Source organism: Triticum dicoccoides, chromosome 5B (genome assembly GCF_002162155.2).
Source record: "Triticum dicoccoides isolate Atlit2015 ecotype Zavitan chromosome 5B, WEW_v2.0, whole genome shotgun sequence".
Taxonomy (NCBI): Eukaryota; Viridiplantae; Streptophyta; class Magnoliopsida; order Poales; family Poaceae; genus Triticum; species Triticum dicoccoides.
This window is the reverse complement of record NC_041389.1, coordinates 302642063-302662201: the sequence shown is the minus strand read 5'-3', so window position 1 is coordinate 302662201 and position 20139 is coordinate 302642063. Positions and strand designations below refer to the sequence as shown.

At 45.4% G+C, this 20139-nt stretch overlaps 1 protein-coding gene across 3 annotated transcripts; it reads right to left on the bottom strand.

Moving 5' to 3' along the window:
- Positions 1–4103: 4103 nt before the first annotated feature.
- LOC119308575 (zinc finger protein CONSTANS-LIKE 12-like) lies at positions 4104–10534 on the bottom strand. 3 transcript variants are annotated; one of them, XM_037584704.1, is made up of 5 exons: positions 10315–10505; positions 9108–10033; positions 6288–9022; positions 4690–6179; positions 4104–4612 (listed from the first exon to the last, which is right to left on the bottom strand). In XM_037584704.1, exons 4-5 carry the CDS (start codon positions 5002–5004, stop codon positions 4337–4339), a joined length of 591 nt encoding a protein of 196 aa, XP_037440601.1. In that variant the 5' UTR covers positions 5005–6179; positions 6288–9022; positions 9108–10033; positions 10315–10505; the 3' UTR covers positions 4104–4336. The 3 variants fall into 3 exon arrangements, with proteins under 3 accessions (XP_037440601.1, XP_037440600.1, XP_037440599.1); XM_037584703.1 differs by having other exon boundaries at positions 6288–10033; positions 10405–10534; XM_037584702.1 differs by having other exon boundaries at positions 6288–10033.
- Positions 10535–20139: the final 9605 nt, after the last annotated feature.

The following is a 20139-nucleotide window of genomic DNA, read 5'->3' as shown; positions in this document are numbered from 1 at the left end:
GGCTAATCCTCCTCCGCCGGACCGCCGCATCACCGCCCCGCATCCGTCTCCATCCATTCGTCGCCGCGGACCCCGATCCCGTCGCCCCCATCGCTCGCCCTGACTCCGTCGCCAACCACCGCCACCTCACTGACGCCGTCCGGCGCGGCCCCGCCGTCGCCGCCTCCTCAACCTCCCTCCAGCGTGGATCCGCTCGGGGGCAATCGACGCCCCCGATGCCCTGCGCCGACGCCGGACCACCCCGCCGGAGCCACCCCGCCAACCGCCGTCGTCGGCGCCGCCTCCCCGTCTACGTCGCCCGTCCCCATCCTCCGCCTCGCCATCCACCCCGAGCCCACGGCCCTCCCCGACCGGCCCACTGTGAGCCGCCGTCTTCCCTCCCTTTCTCTGTTTCGCCCGTTGGCCACCGTGGCCGTGCTCCGCCCGGCGCGCCCACGGCCAGAGCCAACCCGCTCGCCGGTGCGCCCTGGCCCTGGCCGCACGCTCCCGTCGAGCCTAGTTGCAGCCGCCCACGCTCGTCATCCCGTCTGGCCTGGTAGCGCCGCCCTACTCCCCGGCCCGCGCGGCTCGTCACCGCACCATCCACGGCCTCCTGCCGCCCGCTCCCCTCCACAGTTGCCCGCGGCGCCCGGTGGCCTCGTTCCACTCGGGCGTGCCACGCCCTCGCCCGTGGCCCGTAACCGCAAGCACCAGCGCCCGTTTGGCCTGATAGGCCACTGCCATTCGGGGCCCACGCCCTTGAAACGTTAAAAAAGGGGATTAATATAATAATAATAATAATGAATTTAATTAATTAACTAATTAGTTAACTAAAATTAATTAACTTTGCTAATCCTGTTTGGTTAACCTAATTAACTATTGTTAATTAATTAAACAATAATTAGATTAGTTAGGTCCTAACTAAAATAAACAGAGTATGACATGCGGGACCCACACGTCAGGTTGACCATGTCAACTCTGTTGACTGCTAACGTCAGCATGGCATCATGCTGATGTCATTAATTCATTTTCGAATTAATTATATAATTAATTAAATTCCAAAAATTAATAAATCTTTAGAAATCATATCTTTTAATTCGTAACTCGGATTATAATATTTTCAACATGAAAGTTGCTCAGAACGACGAGACGAATCCGGATATGCAGTCCGTTCATCTGTCACATGCCCCTAGCATGCTGAACATGGAACTTTTCCCCCTCCGGTCATCTGTCTGACACAGGTCCGGAACCGGGAACACCTTCCCGGTTGATTTCCCCCTTCACCTATAACGTCTAGGACCGCGTTAGAGCACTCTTAGCGCTACGTATCGTCATGTCATGCTTAGTGTTACCTCTGTTTGCTATGTATTTACTGTTTCTTCCCCCTCTTCTCTCCGGTAGACCCCGAGGCCGCTGATGCCCCGGTGATCGACTACGTCGTCGACAACGACCCCTCCTTGCCAGATCAACCAGGCAAGCCCCCCCTTTGATCATCCCGATATCGCCCATTCCATTCTCTCATGCTTGCATTAGATTTTGCTATTGTTATTGTTTGCTCCTATTCTGATGCATAGCCTCCTTTTGTAACCTGCTTATTGTTACCTTACCGGCTTATCCTAAACTGCTTAGTATAGGTTGGTTAGTGATCCATCAGTGACCCCCACCTTGTCCTTGTTGCCCCTGCTTCATCATGAAGACCCGATCAACGGGATCGAAGACCAGGCCCCGGCACCGCACATCACATTCCCCTTAGTTGCTCGACACTACTGGGATACTATCGAGTGCCGAGGGTGAGACCTCTACAACACTTCTGATGTTAACCCTGTAGTGTAGCTATTCGGTCGTGGTCATCGAGGGTGATTTCCTCTTTAACCACTTCCGATACGACTCTGTCGTGCAACCCCTCAAGTGTGAACCTCGAGGGTGATTCCTCTACGTTCACCTTGATGATTACATTGAGTGGAACCCACCGAGGGTGATTCCTTGGGTTTTCCTCTTGATGTTTGGACACACGGATACTTGGACTTTACAACTGTTACTTGGAAAGTGATGTGGAGACGGGTTGACCTGGAAGGTGCCCGTGAGATAATTACGAGGTGTGGCCGGGCATTCTTAGCCCTTGCCGCAAGTCCTCGAGACGGGGCAACGGGGTCACCTCTTTCGTGAGTCTCTGCTTGTTACCGCGCGTTCCTAATCCACTACGATTTGGATATTTGATCCGAGGGGCCTCTGGCCTGATAGCACTAACCATCACGTGGGCATAGTATGGGCGTTCTGCGTCGTATACATCAGCCAAAGCTTAATAGACGTCAGCGACTGAGTGGCGCGCGCCGGGTTGGACTGCGCAAGCGCCTGCCTTGTTGAAGGAGGTAGCTAGGTCTGCTCACCGGCCGCGTACGCAACGTGCAGGAGTTTCCGGGGAGATGGCCCATGACCCCTGGGGGCATAGGTTTAGTCCGACGTGCTGACCTCTCTGTTAAGTCTAGGTCGGGTTGCGGCGTATTGTTTGGCCGAGGCCGGGCATGACCCTGGAAAGTGTGTCCGGCCGGAGTTAAGCGAGCGTGGTGGGTAAGTTGGTGCACCCCTGCAGGGAAGAAAACATCTATCGATAGCCTGTCCTACGGTAACGGACACTTGGAGTTGTATCCCGATCGATACAACTAGAATTGGATACTTGTGATGAGAACTGGTTGGTGATGAGGTTTTGATTGTGATGATAACTGGATAGTATGGCTCTGGGATTGCTTTCTCGCAGGGAGTCGAGAAAGGATCTCTGGCCGAGGTTGATAACACTACTACCGCTTTACTTTATGCTACTCTACTCCCTCCTGTTGCTGCAAGATGGTGGGTTCGAGAAGATGCTAGTCTTCGATAGGACTAGGCCTTCTCTCTATTCCGGCATTTCTGCAGCCCAGTCCACATATACAGCCTTCCTTTGATAATGTTGCATATGTAGTGTAGATCCTTGCTTGCGAGTACTTTGGATGAGTACTCACGGTTGCTTTGCTCCCCCTTTTCCCCCTTCTTTCTTCTTTCTGGTTGTTGCAACCAGATGGTGGAGTCCAGGAGCCAGATGCCACCTTTGACGACTGCTGCTACCCCGAGGGTGCCTACTACCACGTGACGGACGCCGACGACCAAGAGTAGTTAGGAGGCTCCCAGGCAGGAGGCCTTGCCTTTTCGATCGTAAATGCTTTTGTGCTAGCCTTCTTAAGGCAAACTTGTTTAACTCATGTCTGTACTCAGATATTGTTGCTTCCGCTGACTCGTATGTATTCAAGCTGATGTATTCGAGCCCTCGAGGCCCCTGGCTTGTAATATAAAGCTTGTATTATTTTAATTTGTGTCTAGAGTTGTGTTGTGATACCTTCCCGTGAGTCCTTGATCTTGATCGTACACATTTGCGTGTATGATTAGTGTACGATTGAATCGAGGGCGTCACATAACCTATGCCAACATAATGGCCCAGGAACGCAGGGGAAGCCGGCGGCATGTGCCGACGTCCAGGGCGACCGGGTGCGGTATTGTAGCGGTGTCATGGGGAGGAGCGCCCATAGTTAGGCTCCGGGGATGTAGCCATATCGGTGAACCTCGTTAACAAATCTCGGTGCCGTGCTTGTGTGATTGCTTGGTCCTCGGTAGATCAACGGTATGCCTCGAATTTATTCTAACATAGGGAGAGAGAGAGAGACTTCATGTGCTGCTGCTGTGTAGTGTTCTATGCTATCCTCTGTGTTCTACATGGGGCAACTTTGTACAGGGGTGATTCATAAAATGGCATTGATATTTGGAGCAATTTTGCTTGTTTTGCTTTGTACTCATGCCGCTATGCTTTGTGTGTTGCTGCCTGTTGTACAGAGAGAAGAGATTAATTGGTAGCTACTCCCTCCTTCCCATAATAGCATGAGACGAAGGGAGTAGAATTTAATTGTTGTTTGTGCAGTTTTCAAGGACTAAAATTGATGGGCATGAGGTGTTTTTTTTTACCGTTGCAGCGCATAAGCATATTTCATATGTTATTCTAATGTAACCAGTCTGCTATTCCCTTCCTACCCGCAAAAAAAAGTCTACTACTCCCATCAGCGCGCAATGGTCAAAGTTTAAAGAACAAAAAAGAACACCGTAAAAAATTACTAGTAGGAGTACGTACGTACTACATTTAGTTGCAGAGGATGCATGAAGCACTCCAACTAATCAAAAGAAGAAGAATCATAAGAAGAAGAAAAGGTGTCCGGTCCGCCTCTAAACATTACGAACTATGGCGTCGTAGTTTTAGTTGATGCAACAGGATATGGGACGCAAAACAAGTGCAACGAACACCGTTGGAGGTGATCCGATCCGCCTCTAGCGAGCTTAGCTAGTAGAGGTTGATGGAGGAGACGGCGATGTAAAGCTCATCGTCCTCCATGGCCAGCGCGCCTTGCATTGCCGGCCACCACTCCGGCATGTTGCTGCTGCTGCTGCTGGCAACGGCGTCCACGGCACCCACGACAACGTTGGCTTCGCTCATCATCGAGGACACCTCCGCCGCCGTGAACTCCGGCTGATCTGCGACTGCATCATCGTCGACGTTGCGGGCGAAGCGGCCCTTCACCCTCGGCCGGCTGTCCGCGAGCGTCTTCCGGCAAGCGTACTGAAGAAGATGCATGGTCAAAACACGTGAAGATGCAAAATCGAGCAAGTATGGTGCGAGCGAGGAAGGAGACGTACTGTGATCTTCTTTTGGAAGTTGCGCTGGTTGCGCTTGCTCCTGTACTTCTCGATGCGCTCCCGCCGCTCGTCCGTGCTGTACCTCCCAGCCGCTGCTGCTGCCGGCGGCGGCGCCCCGAGGTCTCCCGTGCTCAGCACATGGCGGAACGGCGGCGCCTGACCCTGCTGCTGCTGGGAGTAGTTGTAGTAGCAGTGCTGCTCTGCTTGCAACAGATCACCGTAGCTCGACGCCGACGGTTGGGAGGGGAGGAAGCCATTGCTTCCCTGACAAGTATAGGAAGAAGAAGAAAAAGAGGAGGAGTGATGATGATACATCGCCTAGTGCGCACGCGTGTGTATGTGTGTGCGTAGGAGCGAGTGATGAATGATTGACGTGTGTGTCAGCGGCCATGTATTTATACGCGCCGGCCAAGCAAGTCAACTCTCGCCTCAAATCGGATTCACGATGACACGAGACATCAACTCGAGATTTCCCATGACGGCAGGAAGCCGTCCATGGTAAAAGCTAGCATTACATTGCTGATGGCACTAACAAGGTCATCTGAGCCACATGCTCAATCAAACAGTAGCCAGAGAAACTGCAGAATGCCAACCCAAAGTCCATTCTACATGACTCCAACCATAAAGGGAAGTCATAGCACAAATCTATCTCGCTGGTGCCATCTTCCTAGCTAGTACTTGCAGACGCACTGTTAAAACTCTACCATCATTCGCAGCACGACCAAACCTCGCAAATGAGTGTCATCCACCATTGCCACAAACTACAACAGAAAAACAAGCTGGCAAGCATATATGATTTCTCCGTGTTATGAACAGGGCACGGAGGATGAGAATCTCAATCGATCATGAATGCACAGCACAAATGGAAAATATTTATGTAGTGATAATAGTAAAATAAGCTGGCAACCACAGCTGCATAGGAATGGGTGTTAAGACAATTCAAGGAGACATGAGCAAGTTGGGAAATCTCCCACTTTTCCACCGGAATCCTTAAACCATGCCCCAGCACTCCAGGAGATGTGCCTTTTCTCAGCACCTCTACAGGCACTATGCTCAACTTGCAACTGACTACACATCAACAACAGGTCCTACCACTTTGTTCCATGAAGCAGGGTCAGGAGTATCGGTAAGTATGTATTTTGGCTGATTCCAAGCTAATCATTTCTTAGTTGCGACAATGGGGAGCATGAACACAAGGGCAAAGAGATGAAACTAATCATCACATTTAAATTAAAAAGGGGAAAACAAAGATGCACAGGAACTTCCCACGAATGGTGATTAGAAGCTAAAAATGCAAGTCCGAAAGACAGCACCTGATGTGACTTCGTCCACTACTATGATTACCTTCAAAAGTGACGTCTCATAAGATTTCGGTTGGGAAGAATGATATCACCTTTGAACATTGCAGCCTATTAGATAGAGCCCCACAAGAATCTGTGTTGGTTCAAGCCTCTATTGGACACAAAATATGCTGCTATGGACCCAGGACCCTGTTTTCAGTTGGCAAAATTTGTCGTAAGGTCACTCGAACGTCCTCAACCAATCATACGGCTCCATTTCTCCTAAAGAAAGAGGTTCTAATGAAAATGAATTTTTACCGTACGTAGCCCACTCAGGAATTGTGTATCATGTTGACATAGCCTGACAACGCGAGCTTGCCAACCTTCAAGTGGGCTTAGCCAACCGACAAGATAAAGTCAAAGGGCACCAGGCCGTAGCATTGCATATAGATTCATCTGCCTTCGACGTACGCAGCAAAATGTTACGATTGTGTGCTCCCAACAGTTGCCATGATTTCCTTGCAACCTGCAAAGATTTCAACAAGAGTAGCATCACAACCACAATCATTGACATCTCAGTGCATCGAGAGAAACATCAAGAGGATCACAGGCGGGGCAAGCCTTCACCGAGGCAGTGATGCAGTGCCTGTCAATGGACAAGATAATGAGAATAAGTGGGACGATTAGGATAATGCACAGTGCACATAGATTTTACTTTTCATCAAGTAGGTCGCCTACAAAAAAATAGTCACACCACTACAGCATGAGTGGAGATGCAATAATTGTTTAGTTGATGTGCATAATGAATTTACAGAAATGTACAGCAGATTAGATAGATATGGAATTATACCAAGAATTACTACCTCCGTTCTGAATTATAAGATGTTTTGGATATTTCAATATGGACTACATACGGACTGAAATGAGTGAACAAACACACTTAAAACGCGTCTATATACATTCGATTCAGAAAAAAGTTAGAACGTCTTATAATTTGGAACAAAGGAAGTAGCATTTAAGTGTAAAAAAGGTTTGCAATATGTGTAAATTCGATCCTATGGGACATCTAAGGTACATGATTATTCATCTGTACATGAAGTCAGGTACATTCATCAAGTCACTTCAAATGTCATTAGATTTGCCAGAATGAGACCACATTGATGAAGACTGATAAGACTTCTCTATCTAGTGGCGTGCATGATTTGGAGAAATGATTCTGGTCCTGCCCCCACACCTTCCTTGGGTGCATCTGTGGGCGTGAGGCCTTTTATTGTTGTCATGGTATCTGCAACCTTTTCCACATCAATTCCACTGGAATTACTACTCTAAATTCACACGTCTTTTTCCTTTTGTACTTTGATTTTGAAAAAACATGCTATTCAGTGTTGTCCACAAAATTACAACTATAAATACAGAGTAGAAAGGAGAGAAAAATATGAGATCATTACACATCCGAGTGAATCTATTTCCAAAAAGGCATTTAAGAAGATCGAAGCTGGTTGATCTTAGTATCTTAAATTCATCATCATACTTTGAGCAGCATGGAAGCACGTCTATCTGATATTTTGGACGTCATGCACTCAAGGCTATATATTCGCATCTGAGCCATTTGGACACTATATTTTTTCCATGTGTGATAGCAACATGAAAAAGAGTTGATATACCCTCCAGAAAAATTAAGAAAATTTTCTTAGTTTGCAAAAATCATAATCTGACTATAGGACAATAACCCAAAAGCCTATCGCCACACATCTTCCCTAGAAGTTGCCAACATAGGTTTTACTGCTCTGGTATCCTTATTAGGAGGAAAGCAAGACAACAAAGCCCAGATTCTGGAAATTAGCATATTGGAAGCCATTGGTGATTTACATGCAGGTACATCTATTTCTGTTTCAAAAAGGAAGAACCTGCTCCAATTGAGGCATAATGTGGAATGTTTTGAAGGAAAGGGCTTTTATTTATGCATACACCGAAGTTACTTTGCCGACAATAGGCCATTGCACATGTAGAGCATCATGTCATACAGTTCTATTTAGCAATAGTATCTCTATCAATATAATATACACGAAATCAAGTGACAGCTCTCATCTCATGAGGTTGACAGCACTGGTATATATCATCCTGAAATAACACCTGATACAGGACTCATCATAAACACAGGTTAGCATTATTCGGCACACTTCAAATCGAAAGATACGATAGAAAGATTTGATGAGACCCTTACTTTGCACCTTTCTTCTTGTAAGGCAAAGATTCAAAAAGCACAAAAAAGGAAGATAAGCTGGACTATGCAGAGTTTTTGTCTTTGCTTTTCTGCAAAACCAACAAGACATCAGACTTTGGAAGGTAGGCATAAAATATCATTTTCTGTTGTTATATTTATAATAAACCAAATTTCCATATTTTAAAAGTGTTCCCATTTTTCAGAAAATTACTTATCATAATCTTAATCCAAAGGCATAAAGGAGCATAATGTGTCCCTTCAATTGTCATTTTCTTCTAGAAAGAAGATAATACGGTACATATTGTATCATCTGGGTAATACTTTTTTGACATCGGCACAAGCATGAAAAGGAATTGATGGACCACTATATCGAGCTCAAGGGGTTCTGAAACAGAAAGTACAAATAAAAAAAGAATCGCAGAAAATAGTAATCTGCAAATGTAGTCATGTCGCAAATTCATAACTCGCCTGAGATATCTCAACCTTGCCACCAGCGCAAGAATAACTTCGAGCCGACATTATAATCTGTGCAACATTTTCATGCATAATGTATTCTGTTTTTGTTTACTAACTTGTTGCAGTACAACGCCCTTTCGTAAATCACTACTCAACAGAAGTGTGAGATTTAATGGCGTGTCATCATCTCTGTAACCTACAGGCACCCATTATGTAGTATCTCGGCAAGATAAAGAATAACATTTTTGGTAAAAAGAAGCATCGTTACCTCAGAGTTTGGGTCTAACATTATCCCTCATAATCTGTGCAATATCGTGTTCTGTTTTGTGTTCGCTAACTTGTTGCTGCAGCAGTGCAGCATCCTTATAAATCACTACTCAACAGACAACAGGTGTGAGATTTAAATATTTAATGGGGTGTCATCATCTCTACAGAGCACTCCAACGATTCTGTAGTACCTCGGCAAGCCTCTGCACCAACTGGACTGTATCAGGCTTGTCTACACCCTTATCCTCGAGGCAAGGATCAGAAACAGAAGGAATTTCATGATCCAGCGACACCTGATCCGCCTTCACAAGAGGTGGAGCCAATGTCATATTTAGTACCCCCGCAAAAAAAATGTCATATTTAGTATAAGACTTAGCATTATCTAGGATGTCAGTAATCTTGATAAGACCTCAGTAGTCAGGACTAGTGTAAGAAATCTCCATACTCTGGGGATGGGAGGACGAGAAGAACATGCTAACTTAAGACCAGAAGATAAATGAGCATGATTCACCTCTCTTAACTTGTACAGACCCTTCTTTAGTTTCAGCTGGGATTTCTTTATCATCGGTGGACTGCTTTGTCTGACCAGCCGAGAGAGGCACAACAGAACCACAAGCCTTTTCATTTAACACTTTCGTGAGACTAAATATGGCTATGGGTAAGCCTGCTAGTTCATTTTTTGGAAGCAGGTCCTGGATTTGTCTCCAAAAGTTCCAGATCTGCTTCAAGATCCAGTCACCAGATCTACACCTTGTTTCATTCAGTTATAGACTTGGTAATAGTCTGTTGGTTCCAATTTGAACAAATGTTTCTTTCTCAGAGCCTTGGAAATCAGTGATCTGAGCAGATGGCACAATAGTGATCATGGATTCATCGTGGAAGCTGCGACAAGAACAATGATATTCCTAGAACATCTGGTTGAATATGATGCTGGGACCTCTCCGGATAATAACTGTCATGCAGTTTACAGACATGGCAGCTTTGGCTCCCTCTTTAGAAAGGCGAAGCAAATATACACATAAATGGATGGCATCATATGGGACCCTCCAGTTTCATTACCATTGCCAGCAGCACTTGCAATGGTCAGATTATTTTCTTCAGCACAATCCACCAATAGCTAAAATCAGAATAGAACTATATTAGCAAATAGACTAGTGAATACCAGTTCGACACAAGGGGGTTGAAGTCTGAAACTGTATGTTATGGTATCAAATGTCTCTGCGAATCAGTGGCGTTGTGGACACTCGGGGTCAGAGCAATTTGGTAGATAGATTAAACAGAACACAAGTGACAGGCTTATGTTTATTAGACACAAGAACAAGACTGCAATAGTGCATTCTGTAACTGGGTCATTTTGAATTGCATTGACTCGGGAGTGCTTAATAAGATACTTATTACCTGTATGCAATGTTGAGCAAGTTTGTGAGAGAAGTCGATAAACATGATATCAAGGTTTGTGGCGACATGGCAGAGGTGGTCGAGTGCAACCTTGATGAGAGGCACGCGGCGACGATGTGGTGGGTATGGCGGAGGGGGCGGCGCGAACGCGGCGGCGGCGGCGGCGGCTGTGGGGTCCTGGTAAAGGGTGATGCTACTGGCGGAAGGGTTCTGAGACGGGGGGTCCATTGCGGCGGTGGCGGATGAGGCGGGTGGGAGGGGAGGAGACAGGAGAGGGCCCGCAGAAAGACACGGAATTCTTTCGTTTTTGAGAAGGGAAATTTTGTTTTTGCCACTCTAGTTTTTACCAATTTTGCTTGTGCCATTGTAAGATTTGACATCTTACTTTTATCACTCTTGGCTTTTGATAATACATCACAAATGTCATTCCATGGCAAAAACCATAATTTTTCATTTCAATTTTGCCACTCTTAGCTTTTAAGAGCATCTCCACTCGCGCCCCCAACACGGCCTCCCCAAGCGATTTTTTCGCGTCGGCGCCGAAAAACGGCCCAGTCGCGCCCTCAGGAGCCCGTTTTTCGCCGGCTTGGGCCGAAATCAGTGCCGGCGGACCCAGGCCGAACCCGACGCGCTGGGGGGCGCCCGGGGGCGTCGGGGCGAATGTTTTGGCGCGAAAAAGCCGCGGGCCCGCCGAGTCAGCGAGACGGCCGTTGCGTCGCCCTCATCGCCTCGGCTCCCGCGGGAATCAATGCCAAGGCTGCCGCGCTGCCGCGCCGGCCAGCCTCCATTGATGCCTCACGGGCGGCACAGTGAAGACGCCGTCGACGCGCGTCCCGCCCGCTCCCGCCACGCGTCCTCCCGCATGTCGCCGCCCCGCTTCGGCTATAAAAGGCGCCCACTGCCCGCCGGTGAGCGCCACCAGCCTTCCCCTCTCCCTCTCGCAAAAGCCTTCTCCCCGCCGGCGAGCTCCCCCCCTCCCCACTCCCCTTCTCTCGCGGCTGGAGTACCCGACGCAGTCCTCCTTCTCTCGCCGCCGCGGCAATTCCTGGATGTCGCGGCGAATGGAGCCAGGGTCGTCCTCGTCGTCGGGATCCGGCTTGCCGGCCCTCCGCCCCGCCAAGCCCGAGCCCGAGGGACACTGCTCGAGCGTCGCGCTCGTAGCGGTGCCCTCATCATCAATGAGCCCTCACCACCTGCGACGGCACCGGCGAGGCCCTCCCTACACCTCGTCTGGCCGAAGCCCGAGCCGGGCTTGCTCCCCGTGAAGCCGGAGCACGTCGACATGGTGGCCCCCGACGACGAGTCCGCCCTCAAATGGGCGAAGGCGGACTACGTCCGCGAGCAGGTGGGCCGCCGGCACCGGCGTACCTGGAGACCCAGGCTCGTAGCCGCGCCGAGGCCCATCGCCGCGCCGAGGAGGGTGGCGTTATCGTCATCGACAACGACGACGAGGGCGAGGCCGGGCCGTCAAGCGCCCCACCACGTGTCGGCGACCCCGACCAGGGCTGCAGCAGGGACGCCACAGGCGAGGCGCGCAACGACGGCGGCGACTACACTCGCTTCTACATGCTTCTCGGCATGTAGACGACGGCAGCGGCTAGGCTTTTGAGTTTGTTTTTTAAGTTAGGCGTAGTTCTTGCATGTTTTTACGTTTTTATACAAATTTCGACGAAGTATGGCCGAGTTCCTGCAAAAGTCGCCGAGTTTGCAAAAGAAAAAACGAACTTCGCCGAACCCGCGGCGACCGTGGGCCTGTGACTGGGAGCGAACCGAACCCCAGGAGCCAATCTAGCGTCGGTTCGCCCCCAGGTCACTCTTTTTCCGCGCCCTGGGGGGCCGAACGGCTGGAGTGCTCTAAAAATGTATCACAATTGCCACTCTAAATTTTTGCTTTTGCTAGGGAATGGCAAAAGTGATATATTGTCAAAAGCTAAGAGTGCCAAAAATAAAATATTAAATTCTAAAGTGGCATAAGCAAAGTAGGCAAAAACTAGAGTGGCAAAAACATAATTTTCCCTTTTGATAACTAATAAGACGAGTTAAAATAAAGTAGCGGATGCGCTATCCCGCCGCCGGCCCGTGTATTTGCGGGCAGGATAGCTTTCTACGAGCCAGTATGGGTACGGCAAATTTGCATCGGTTCGTAAAAATTATACGGGCGGCCTGTAAGCCGCTCCTTCGGCCGCTATATGTACGGGGAGGGGGCGTTTTAGGGTTCCCATCTCGGATCCATTATGCCGCCTTTGACGCAATCCTCTTCCCCTCTGTGGCAATCCTCTTTCCCTCCAGTGAGCTCATTCAGATGTTTCCTCCTTCGAGCGTAGATCATGTCGGAAGAAGGTTGCAGGCAGGGGGCACTGCAGTGCGGAGCCGGCATGATGCGGAGGCCGGCGGCTCCAGCCGTCCGTCATGAAGGCGCGGCGCTCAGCCAAGGTTTTAAATAGCGGCCGCTACACCCGCTATTGCGGTAGCGCACACCTAGTGCTATCTTTTGTTGCGTTGCATTGTGATATAGTAGCCTTGTCAGGATTCATCCGCTGTTATGGATGTTAGAGTGATATTGTGTGCTATATAATGCTATTGTGAGGCGGTCATGGCGCTCTGGCCATAAAATATATATAGCCATAAAATATATGGTATTCAGACCACCAGGCACCAACGCTTGCATATGTGTGAGTCATGCATACTGTTGAAGCTCCTATACGCAGCCTCTTTCTCCTTGGTTCTGCTGCTAGCCTGAATTACTGTATTTCCTCTATTAAAAAATATAAGTGTTTAGATCAGTGATCTAAACACTCTTATATTTCTTTAAAGAGGGAGTACACGCTGAAAACTAACTGAAACCTTGAATATCCAATTTTGAATCATGGCTCATCTGCACGGGTGAATATTAAATTCAAGACAAATACTAGAAAAAAATCAAAAATATTTGGGGGTTTTTATTTGCATGGAAGATGTTTGAGTGTGTGAGATGTGTGCAAAATTTTGTAGCATTTTGAGATCTGAGTAGCTCTCATCACAAAAGACAAAATCAGGTCCAAACAATGAACAAACAGTAAACTTTTCACGGGCCTCAAGTTTGTCTTTTTTTGCTGAGAGCTACTTAGACATCTAAATGCTCTGAAATTTGGCAACAACATCACGCACTCATTCATCATTCTCCACAAAAAAGTTTAGAACTTTTTGAATTTATTTCGTATTTTTAACTATTTGGTTGTTCACTTTGGGGCTCAGCCTTGGAGCCAAAACGTCTCGTCCTAAAACTGTTGCTACACGTGAAGTCTTATCTCCACAAGTTAATTAGTTTGCCTTCTTTGATTCATAGGAATTTTACAGGAATTCTAAAGGATAGAAGCTTTGTAGAAAAAATTTCTTTGGAGCCTTTTGGTTTATAGGAATGGATTCATATTCCTATGTAGAATAGGAATCGATCCTTCAAATTTCAAAGGAAAAAAACATTAGCCTAGACTCAGTGGAAAAAATTCTTATCCTATGCACCAAATGACATCACTTTCCATATATAGAATTTGAGATGAATGTCATCTCACTTCCTATGATTTTCTTATTCCTATATTATTATTCCTATCATATGAACCAAAGGAGGTCTAAACATGGTGCCACCGCTTGGAGTTCTTTAAATAAAACACATAGGAACAAGGTCTCATCACACGTGCCCTCTCCAAGCATCCAAAGTAAGAGACACATCAAGATCCGCAACCAACAAAGGAAAAGATAAATAGCAGAGGTCTTCCCAAGTTTCTACGAGAGATGAAGCCTTGAGAGATAGTCCTCTCTAAACCCTAGGAGCGATGGGGGTCTTGATGATCTGATGAGCGACCTTTATGCATTCAATCCACCATCGCTTAAATTGAATAATTCAGAATTTTCGGGAGAATAACTCTGATATCGCCACTAATAACTAATGAGTGCAAGTTATTGTGAAATCCATTGTTTATTGTGTTTATGTAGTAAATGGGCTCAAATATGGATGAATATCATCACACAGACACAGGAGGAAGCAAGAAGTGTGGAGAAAGAGAGGAGAGGCGTGACAATGCATCAAAGCGCAAGACGACACAAGGTACAAGTGTGCCCGCTCGTACCCGCACTCGTACTACCTGTCGCGGGCTCCAATACATCTACCTGATCAACATCTATAAAGGGGTCGACACCAGAATCACATAGAGAGAGCACCATTCATGAAACAGACAACCAAAACCCATCTTCCAACCTACCCACCATTTCCGATCTCATCTCCGTAGCCACCACCACCTTCATCACCGCAACCATTCTCTCCAAGTTAATCATACTTGTAATTGGTGTATCGCATCCAGAATATTGTAACACATATTATCAATCAATCATTTGTCTTTGTGTCATCTTCAATGAGTTTGTCTTGTGATCCGAATGCCATATGTGAGTAATTCGGTAAGGCAATGGGTTGAGGCAAGGTTTTGCAACCCTATGTATTTGTGCACGGGATTGCTGGTATGACTTTGTGTATTTTTGACGTTATTTATATGTGTTTGATTGCAAAGGAGATGTCTCTTGTCTTCTTCTCGTTCTAAGGGCCCGTGGGTACTCAGGATCGCGTAGATCGATCCAGGAGAAGTAAGGAGCGACGAGGCCATGGAATGCTATCCCGAAGAGTAATGGGAGAGGGTTAGTATGGTACGGAAAACAATTCCTTAGGGATAAATGAGGTGTAGTCATTAAATGGCAACAGATCTTATCTGAATATTTATTATTAATAACCGTGGTAACGTCCTGTGACAGTAAGGGTCATCGGTTAGACATCTGACTCTTGATGCAGGTCGAACACCAGTCAAGATGTACCATGGGCACATCCCCCACTTCATAGCGTAGCAAGCACATCATATCGGTTGTCTTCCAGAGCTATGTTTATTACCAAGATAAGATCCCAAGCACAAATATAAGGCTGAGAGTAAGACCTAATACCCATTCTTATTTTCATATAAGTGTTTGCACCCAAAAGGGCTGTTAAAGGTCCGGTTTAAAACTGGAATTTTTAATTCGATAACAATAACTTGTTTCATCCTCTGTCGTAATGCACATCCTCTCGTGGTTCGATAACCCAGAGTCACTCCTTGGGGAAACAGTACATGAACCTTCCATAATCAAATAGAGAATCGTTCTCCTCGTGAGGTCATGAACCTCCAGGAGACGATAAGACAAACATAACTCTCTCAAGGTCTAAGTAATTGTTTTGCCGACCCTAAAACTAAAACTAATGAAGGGGGACAATTTTTTTTAAGAAACGGGGGACACATATATAGTCTAGGTGCAAAGGGGGTATGGGCCAGATGGGCTACATGGGTTTGATGGTGGCGAGTAGTGTACTACATGCCCGCCACTTGTCACAGTCATAGAGTTTTGGTGGGTTTTCTCACATGAAGATGGGAGGTTGAATTTGTGTTTTTTCGTATACTTGTATTTTCAAAATGATTTATCTCTTAAACTGTGTGTTCAAATCATGAACCTTTTTCATTGTTGTTTTTCTTGCGTTGAATCTTCAAAATTAGATCCTATGTTGAGAGGTTTCACTGAATTTTTTAAAGCAAATTTGTGCATCCAGCATGACATAAACTATGCTCCCAAGTGTTTTGCATCAATAGACGCGCTACGCACATGGGCTCCGCCCGACTAGGCTTGCCCAATGCAGCCACGAGCACCAAGTAGGAATGAACTATACCGAGTCAGCTATTGTAGAGATCAGGTTATGCGAACCAGACACTTTAGCGACCGATTCATTATAGCGAACTGTTTTTTGATCTTTTTTTCAAACATTTTATGAAAACACAAACATTTTTTGAAATTTCTTATTATTTTTGATAAATGCAAACACATTTTGAAGTTCCATTTTTTCGGAAATTGGGAACTTTTTTCTAAAACATGAACAAATTTTGAAAATTCCCAAACATGTAAACATGTTTTTTTATCCTAAACATTTGTTTGAAAACATGAACATAGTTTGAAAATACAAATATTTTAAAAATTTGTAACTATTCTTTGCAAACACACACATTTTTTGAAATTTGGAACTTACCTAAAATTCAAACAAGTTTGAGTTTTTTTTCAACATTTTTGGAAAACAAGAAGATTTTTTGAAATTGTGAATATTTTTTATAAAATCACAATCATTTTCTGAAATCATGATATTTTGGAAAAATTAAAATTAAAATAAAATAAACAGAAAAAACCAGTAAAGAAAACACATAGAAAAATAATTTGTTATGGAACCTTCTCAAAGGTTCCCAAAACCGGTAGAAAATCATACACTATGCTACGTTAAGTAGTCCGGTCCACCAGAGCGCTCGTCTCCCTCACCTTTGAGAAGGGGAGCTCCTAGTCTGCGCTGTTAGCACTGATTAAGGATGTTGGCGCTCGCAGGGACGCGTAGCAGGCCGGCCCATTTGTTCTGTTTTCTTTCTGGTAGAAACTGCAAAAAAGAGGCGCAGTGGGAGAAAACAGAATCGAACACGGGACCACGCCCTTCATCATTTACTTCCTTTTATTTTGACCAGATCGCGATGCCCCCGGTGTGGGAAGCTTCCCAAACAGTTTTTTCTTCCTTTTTCTCTTTTTCTGTAACGGTTTTCTTCACCATTTTACTTTCCTTTTTGTTCTAAATGCGTGTAGTTTCCCAAAAAAAGACACTTTTCTAAAAAAAATCACAAACATTTTTCAAATTTTAAAACAAATCATTGGTGTTTTCTAAAAAGTTTGTCAAATCTGAAAAAAAGTTCATGGAATTTGAGAAAACTTTATCATAATTGGAAAAAGTTCATCGAATCTGAGAAAATTCATCGAATTTTAGAAAAGTTCATCATAATTATAAAAAGTTCATCATAATTATAAAAAATTCATCGGATTTGAAAAAAGTTCATCAATTTTGAAAAAGGTTCAACGGATTTGAAAAAAACTTCATAATTGTTTTTAAAATATTTCATCAAATTTGAGAAAAGTTCATGAAATTTGAAAAAGTTCAACAAATATGAAAATAATCATCAATTTTTTTAAAAAAATCAACACTTTTGTAAAAAGTTCATCAATTTTGAAATAGGTTCATCGAAATTGAAAACAAAAGTTCATCAATTTAGAAAAAAAAGATAATGAATTTTTATAAAATAATCATCAAATTTGAAAATAGTTCACATTATTTGAAAAATGTTCATCGAAATTGAAAAATGTTAATAGATTTAGAAAAATTCATCGAATTTCAGAAAAGTTCACGGAGTTTGAAAAAAATTCATTGAATTTGAAGAAAAAATTTAACAAATTTGAAACAAGAATCATCAAACGACGAAGAAGAAGAAGAAAAGAAAATAGAAACAAATAGAAAAAATAGGAAAAAGGAAAAGGAAGAAAGAAAACAGAAAACGGAAATAAGTAAAGAGGGAAAAGATGTATGTTGACAGATTAGGTAACGTGGTGTGATGCCTAACGCAGCGTGCCTCGATGTGGAGATCGCTTGTTCGATCCCTCGTGGTGTTTCTTTTTTTGCTTTGTAAAAAGCAGAGATGGGCCGGCCCAGCAGGGGGCGCTGCAGGCGCCCGTTTGCAAAATACACATTAACGGGCGCCTGCAGCGCCAAATAGGATTTGCCTTTGAGAAGGACTAGCAGGAATGGTCCACAAATGTTCTGGCCAAGCCCGCTAACGCATTGCCGCGCGACTGGTAACTGGGCCGGCCCTTAAACGTGTAGATGTGCAGCGATTTATTTTTATATAAATCGATGAAATCACTAATTAATGAGTACTTATTGCAAAGATCACTCCCATCTTCTCAGGTTGCGACAAGTGGCGCGCTGCATGTGCACCATTTGTCGCAACCTGTGAGTTTTTCCTTTTTTCGTAGATTCATTTATTCAAAATGTTTTATCTCTTAAACCATGCGTCCAAATCTCAAACCGTTTTCGTCATTAGATTCCTCGTGTCGAGATCTTCAAAACTAGATCCCATGTCGGTAAGTTTTGATGAACTTTTTTTTATGAAAAAACCAAACCGGGAGCACGTGTTTTTCCCTTTCCGAAAGAGGCACGCCTGTGCCTCTCGCGAAATCACAACCGTGCCTCTCGCGGACGGGAAAAAAGAAGAGAAAATGTGGTTTTTCGTTTCTGAGGAGGCACGGCCGTGCCTCTTGCGAAAGCGCCTCTAGCGGAAGTAAAACCGTGCCTCTCTCAGAAGGAAAAAAACAGGAAACACGTTTTGTTTCCGTTTCCAAGAGGCACGGTCGTGCCTCTCGCGAAAGCACAATCGTTCCTCTCGCGGAAGCAAAACCGTACCTCTCGCGAAAGAAAAAAATTCTAAAAAATGCGTTTTTTTTTCGTTTTCGAGAGGTACGGCCATGCCTCTCATGAAAACACAATCGTGTCTCTCGCGAAAGCAAAACCGTGCCTCTCGCGAAAACATAATCGTGCCTCTCGCGGAAGCAAAACCATGCCTCTCGCGAAAACACAATCGTGCCTCTCGCGGAAGCAAAACCGTGCCTCTTGCGAAAGGAAAAAACAAACAAAAAACATGTTTTTTTCGTTTCCGAAAGGCACGGCCGTGACTCTCGCTAAAGCAAAACCGTGACTCTCACGAAAAAAACAGATTTTTTCGCGCAAAAAGTATTTTTTTTGTCCAAAAGATAAGGAAGACCGATGAAAAACCGAAACATAAAAAAAAACAAAAAAGAATGTTCAAAAAGCCAAAAATGCGTGCGGAAAAAGAAACAAAATTCGGAGGGAGCGACTAGATCGCGACACGTGGAGGGCCGCTGAGAGCGCGCCAAATAGCGCTGATTGTTGTGAGGCTCCCGAAGGAACGCTCGTCAACTAGTATAGAAAATAAAAAATCAAACCTCTCTCTTTTCTAAAAATAAAAAATAAAAAAATCGAACCTCTCTCCCTCAAAAAAAAGAAGAAGCGATCGGATGGGGAGCAGGGGAGGGCACGCCGCGCCACCTTGTGCGTGCGCCGCCGGTGGGGAGGTTGGGTCTCGCGGGCGGCTCTCGATTGTTCGCAGGGCCGATGACACATGAACCGGAACAGAATAAGACAAGCCATGCTAGGTAGTATCCGGAGTATATATGTAGCCGATCGATCAAGATTCCTCCATAATCGAGAAAATTGGATATTTGCCACTTTCAATACGTGGCTTCTCAAAATTGCCACTTTCAAGATGGGCTTCGCAAAATTGTCACTTTGCTCATTGGCTCCTTGATTACCATACCACTTCCCTCCTTTTTGTGATTTTCCTTTTTCCTTTTCCATTCATAAGCAGGGGAAAAGACCAAACTGCCCCTGATTATATACACGTAAGTAGTATCCACGTTCTAATTGATACTAATTGATACGAGACCAGCGCACCGGCCGCCAAGAATATCGTTTGTGTTGCCCCTGATTCTTCTCGACGGCAGAGTGCCGCAGATGGCTTAGACCTCGCGTGCCGCCGATCTTCTCGACATCCCGTGCCGCCGATCTCGTCAACGCCGTGTGCCGCTGTTCTCGTCGCCGCGTTCATGGATTCTGGGCGGTATCGTATTGAGCCTTACTCTGTTCTGTTCAAAAATCTGTAGCGATTGATCTCTCCTTGCATGGCTCGTTAACAAAGCACTGCATCATGTGAGTATGGAATCTGCGGAAACTACAATCGTGATTCCTAAACTGCTCCCTGCTAGGTGAAACGATAGCCTACATCCACAGTTTACATCTAATTCTGATAGCCTATATCTAAATCAAGAAAGGGTGGGAAAGGTCGTTGTTATCTGGCATCTAATTCTGGGAGCAGTACTAGATATAGTAAGAATGCAAAAAAGAAA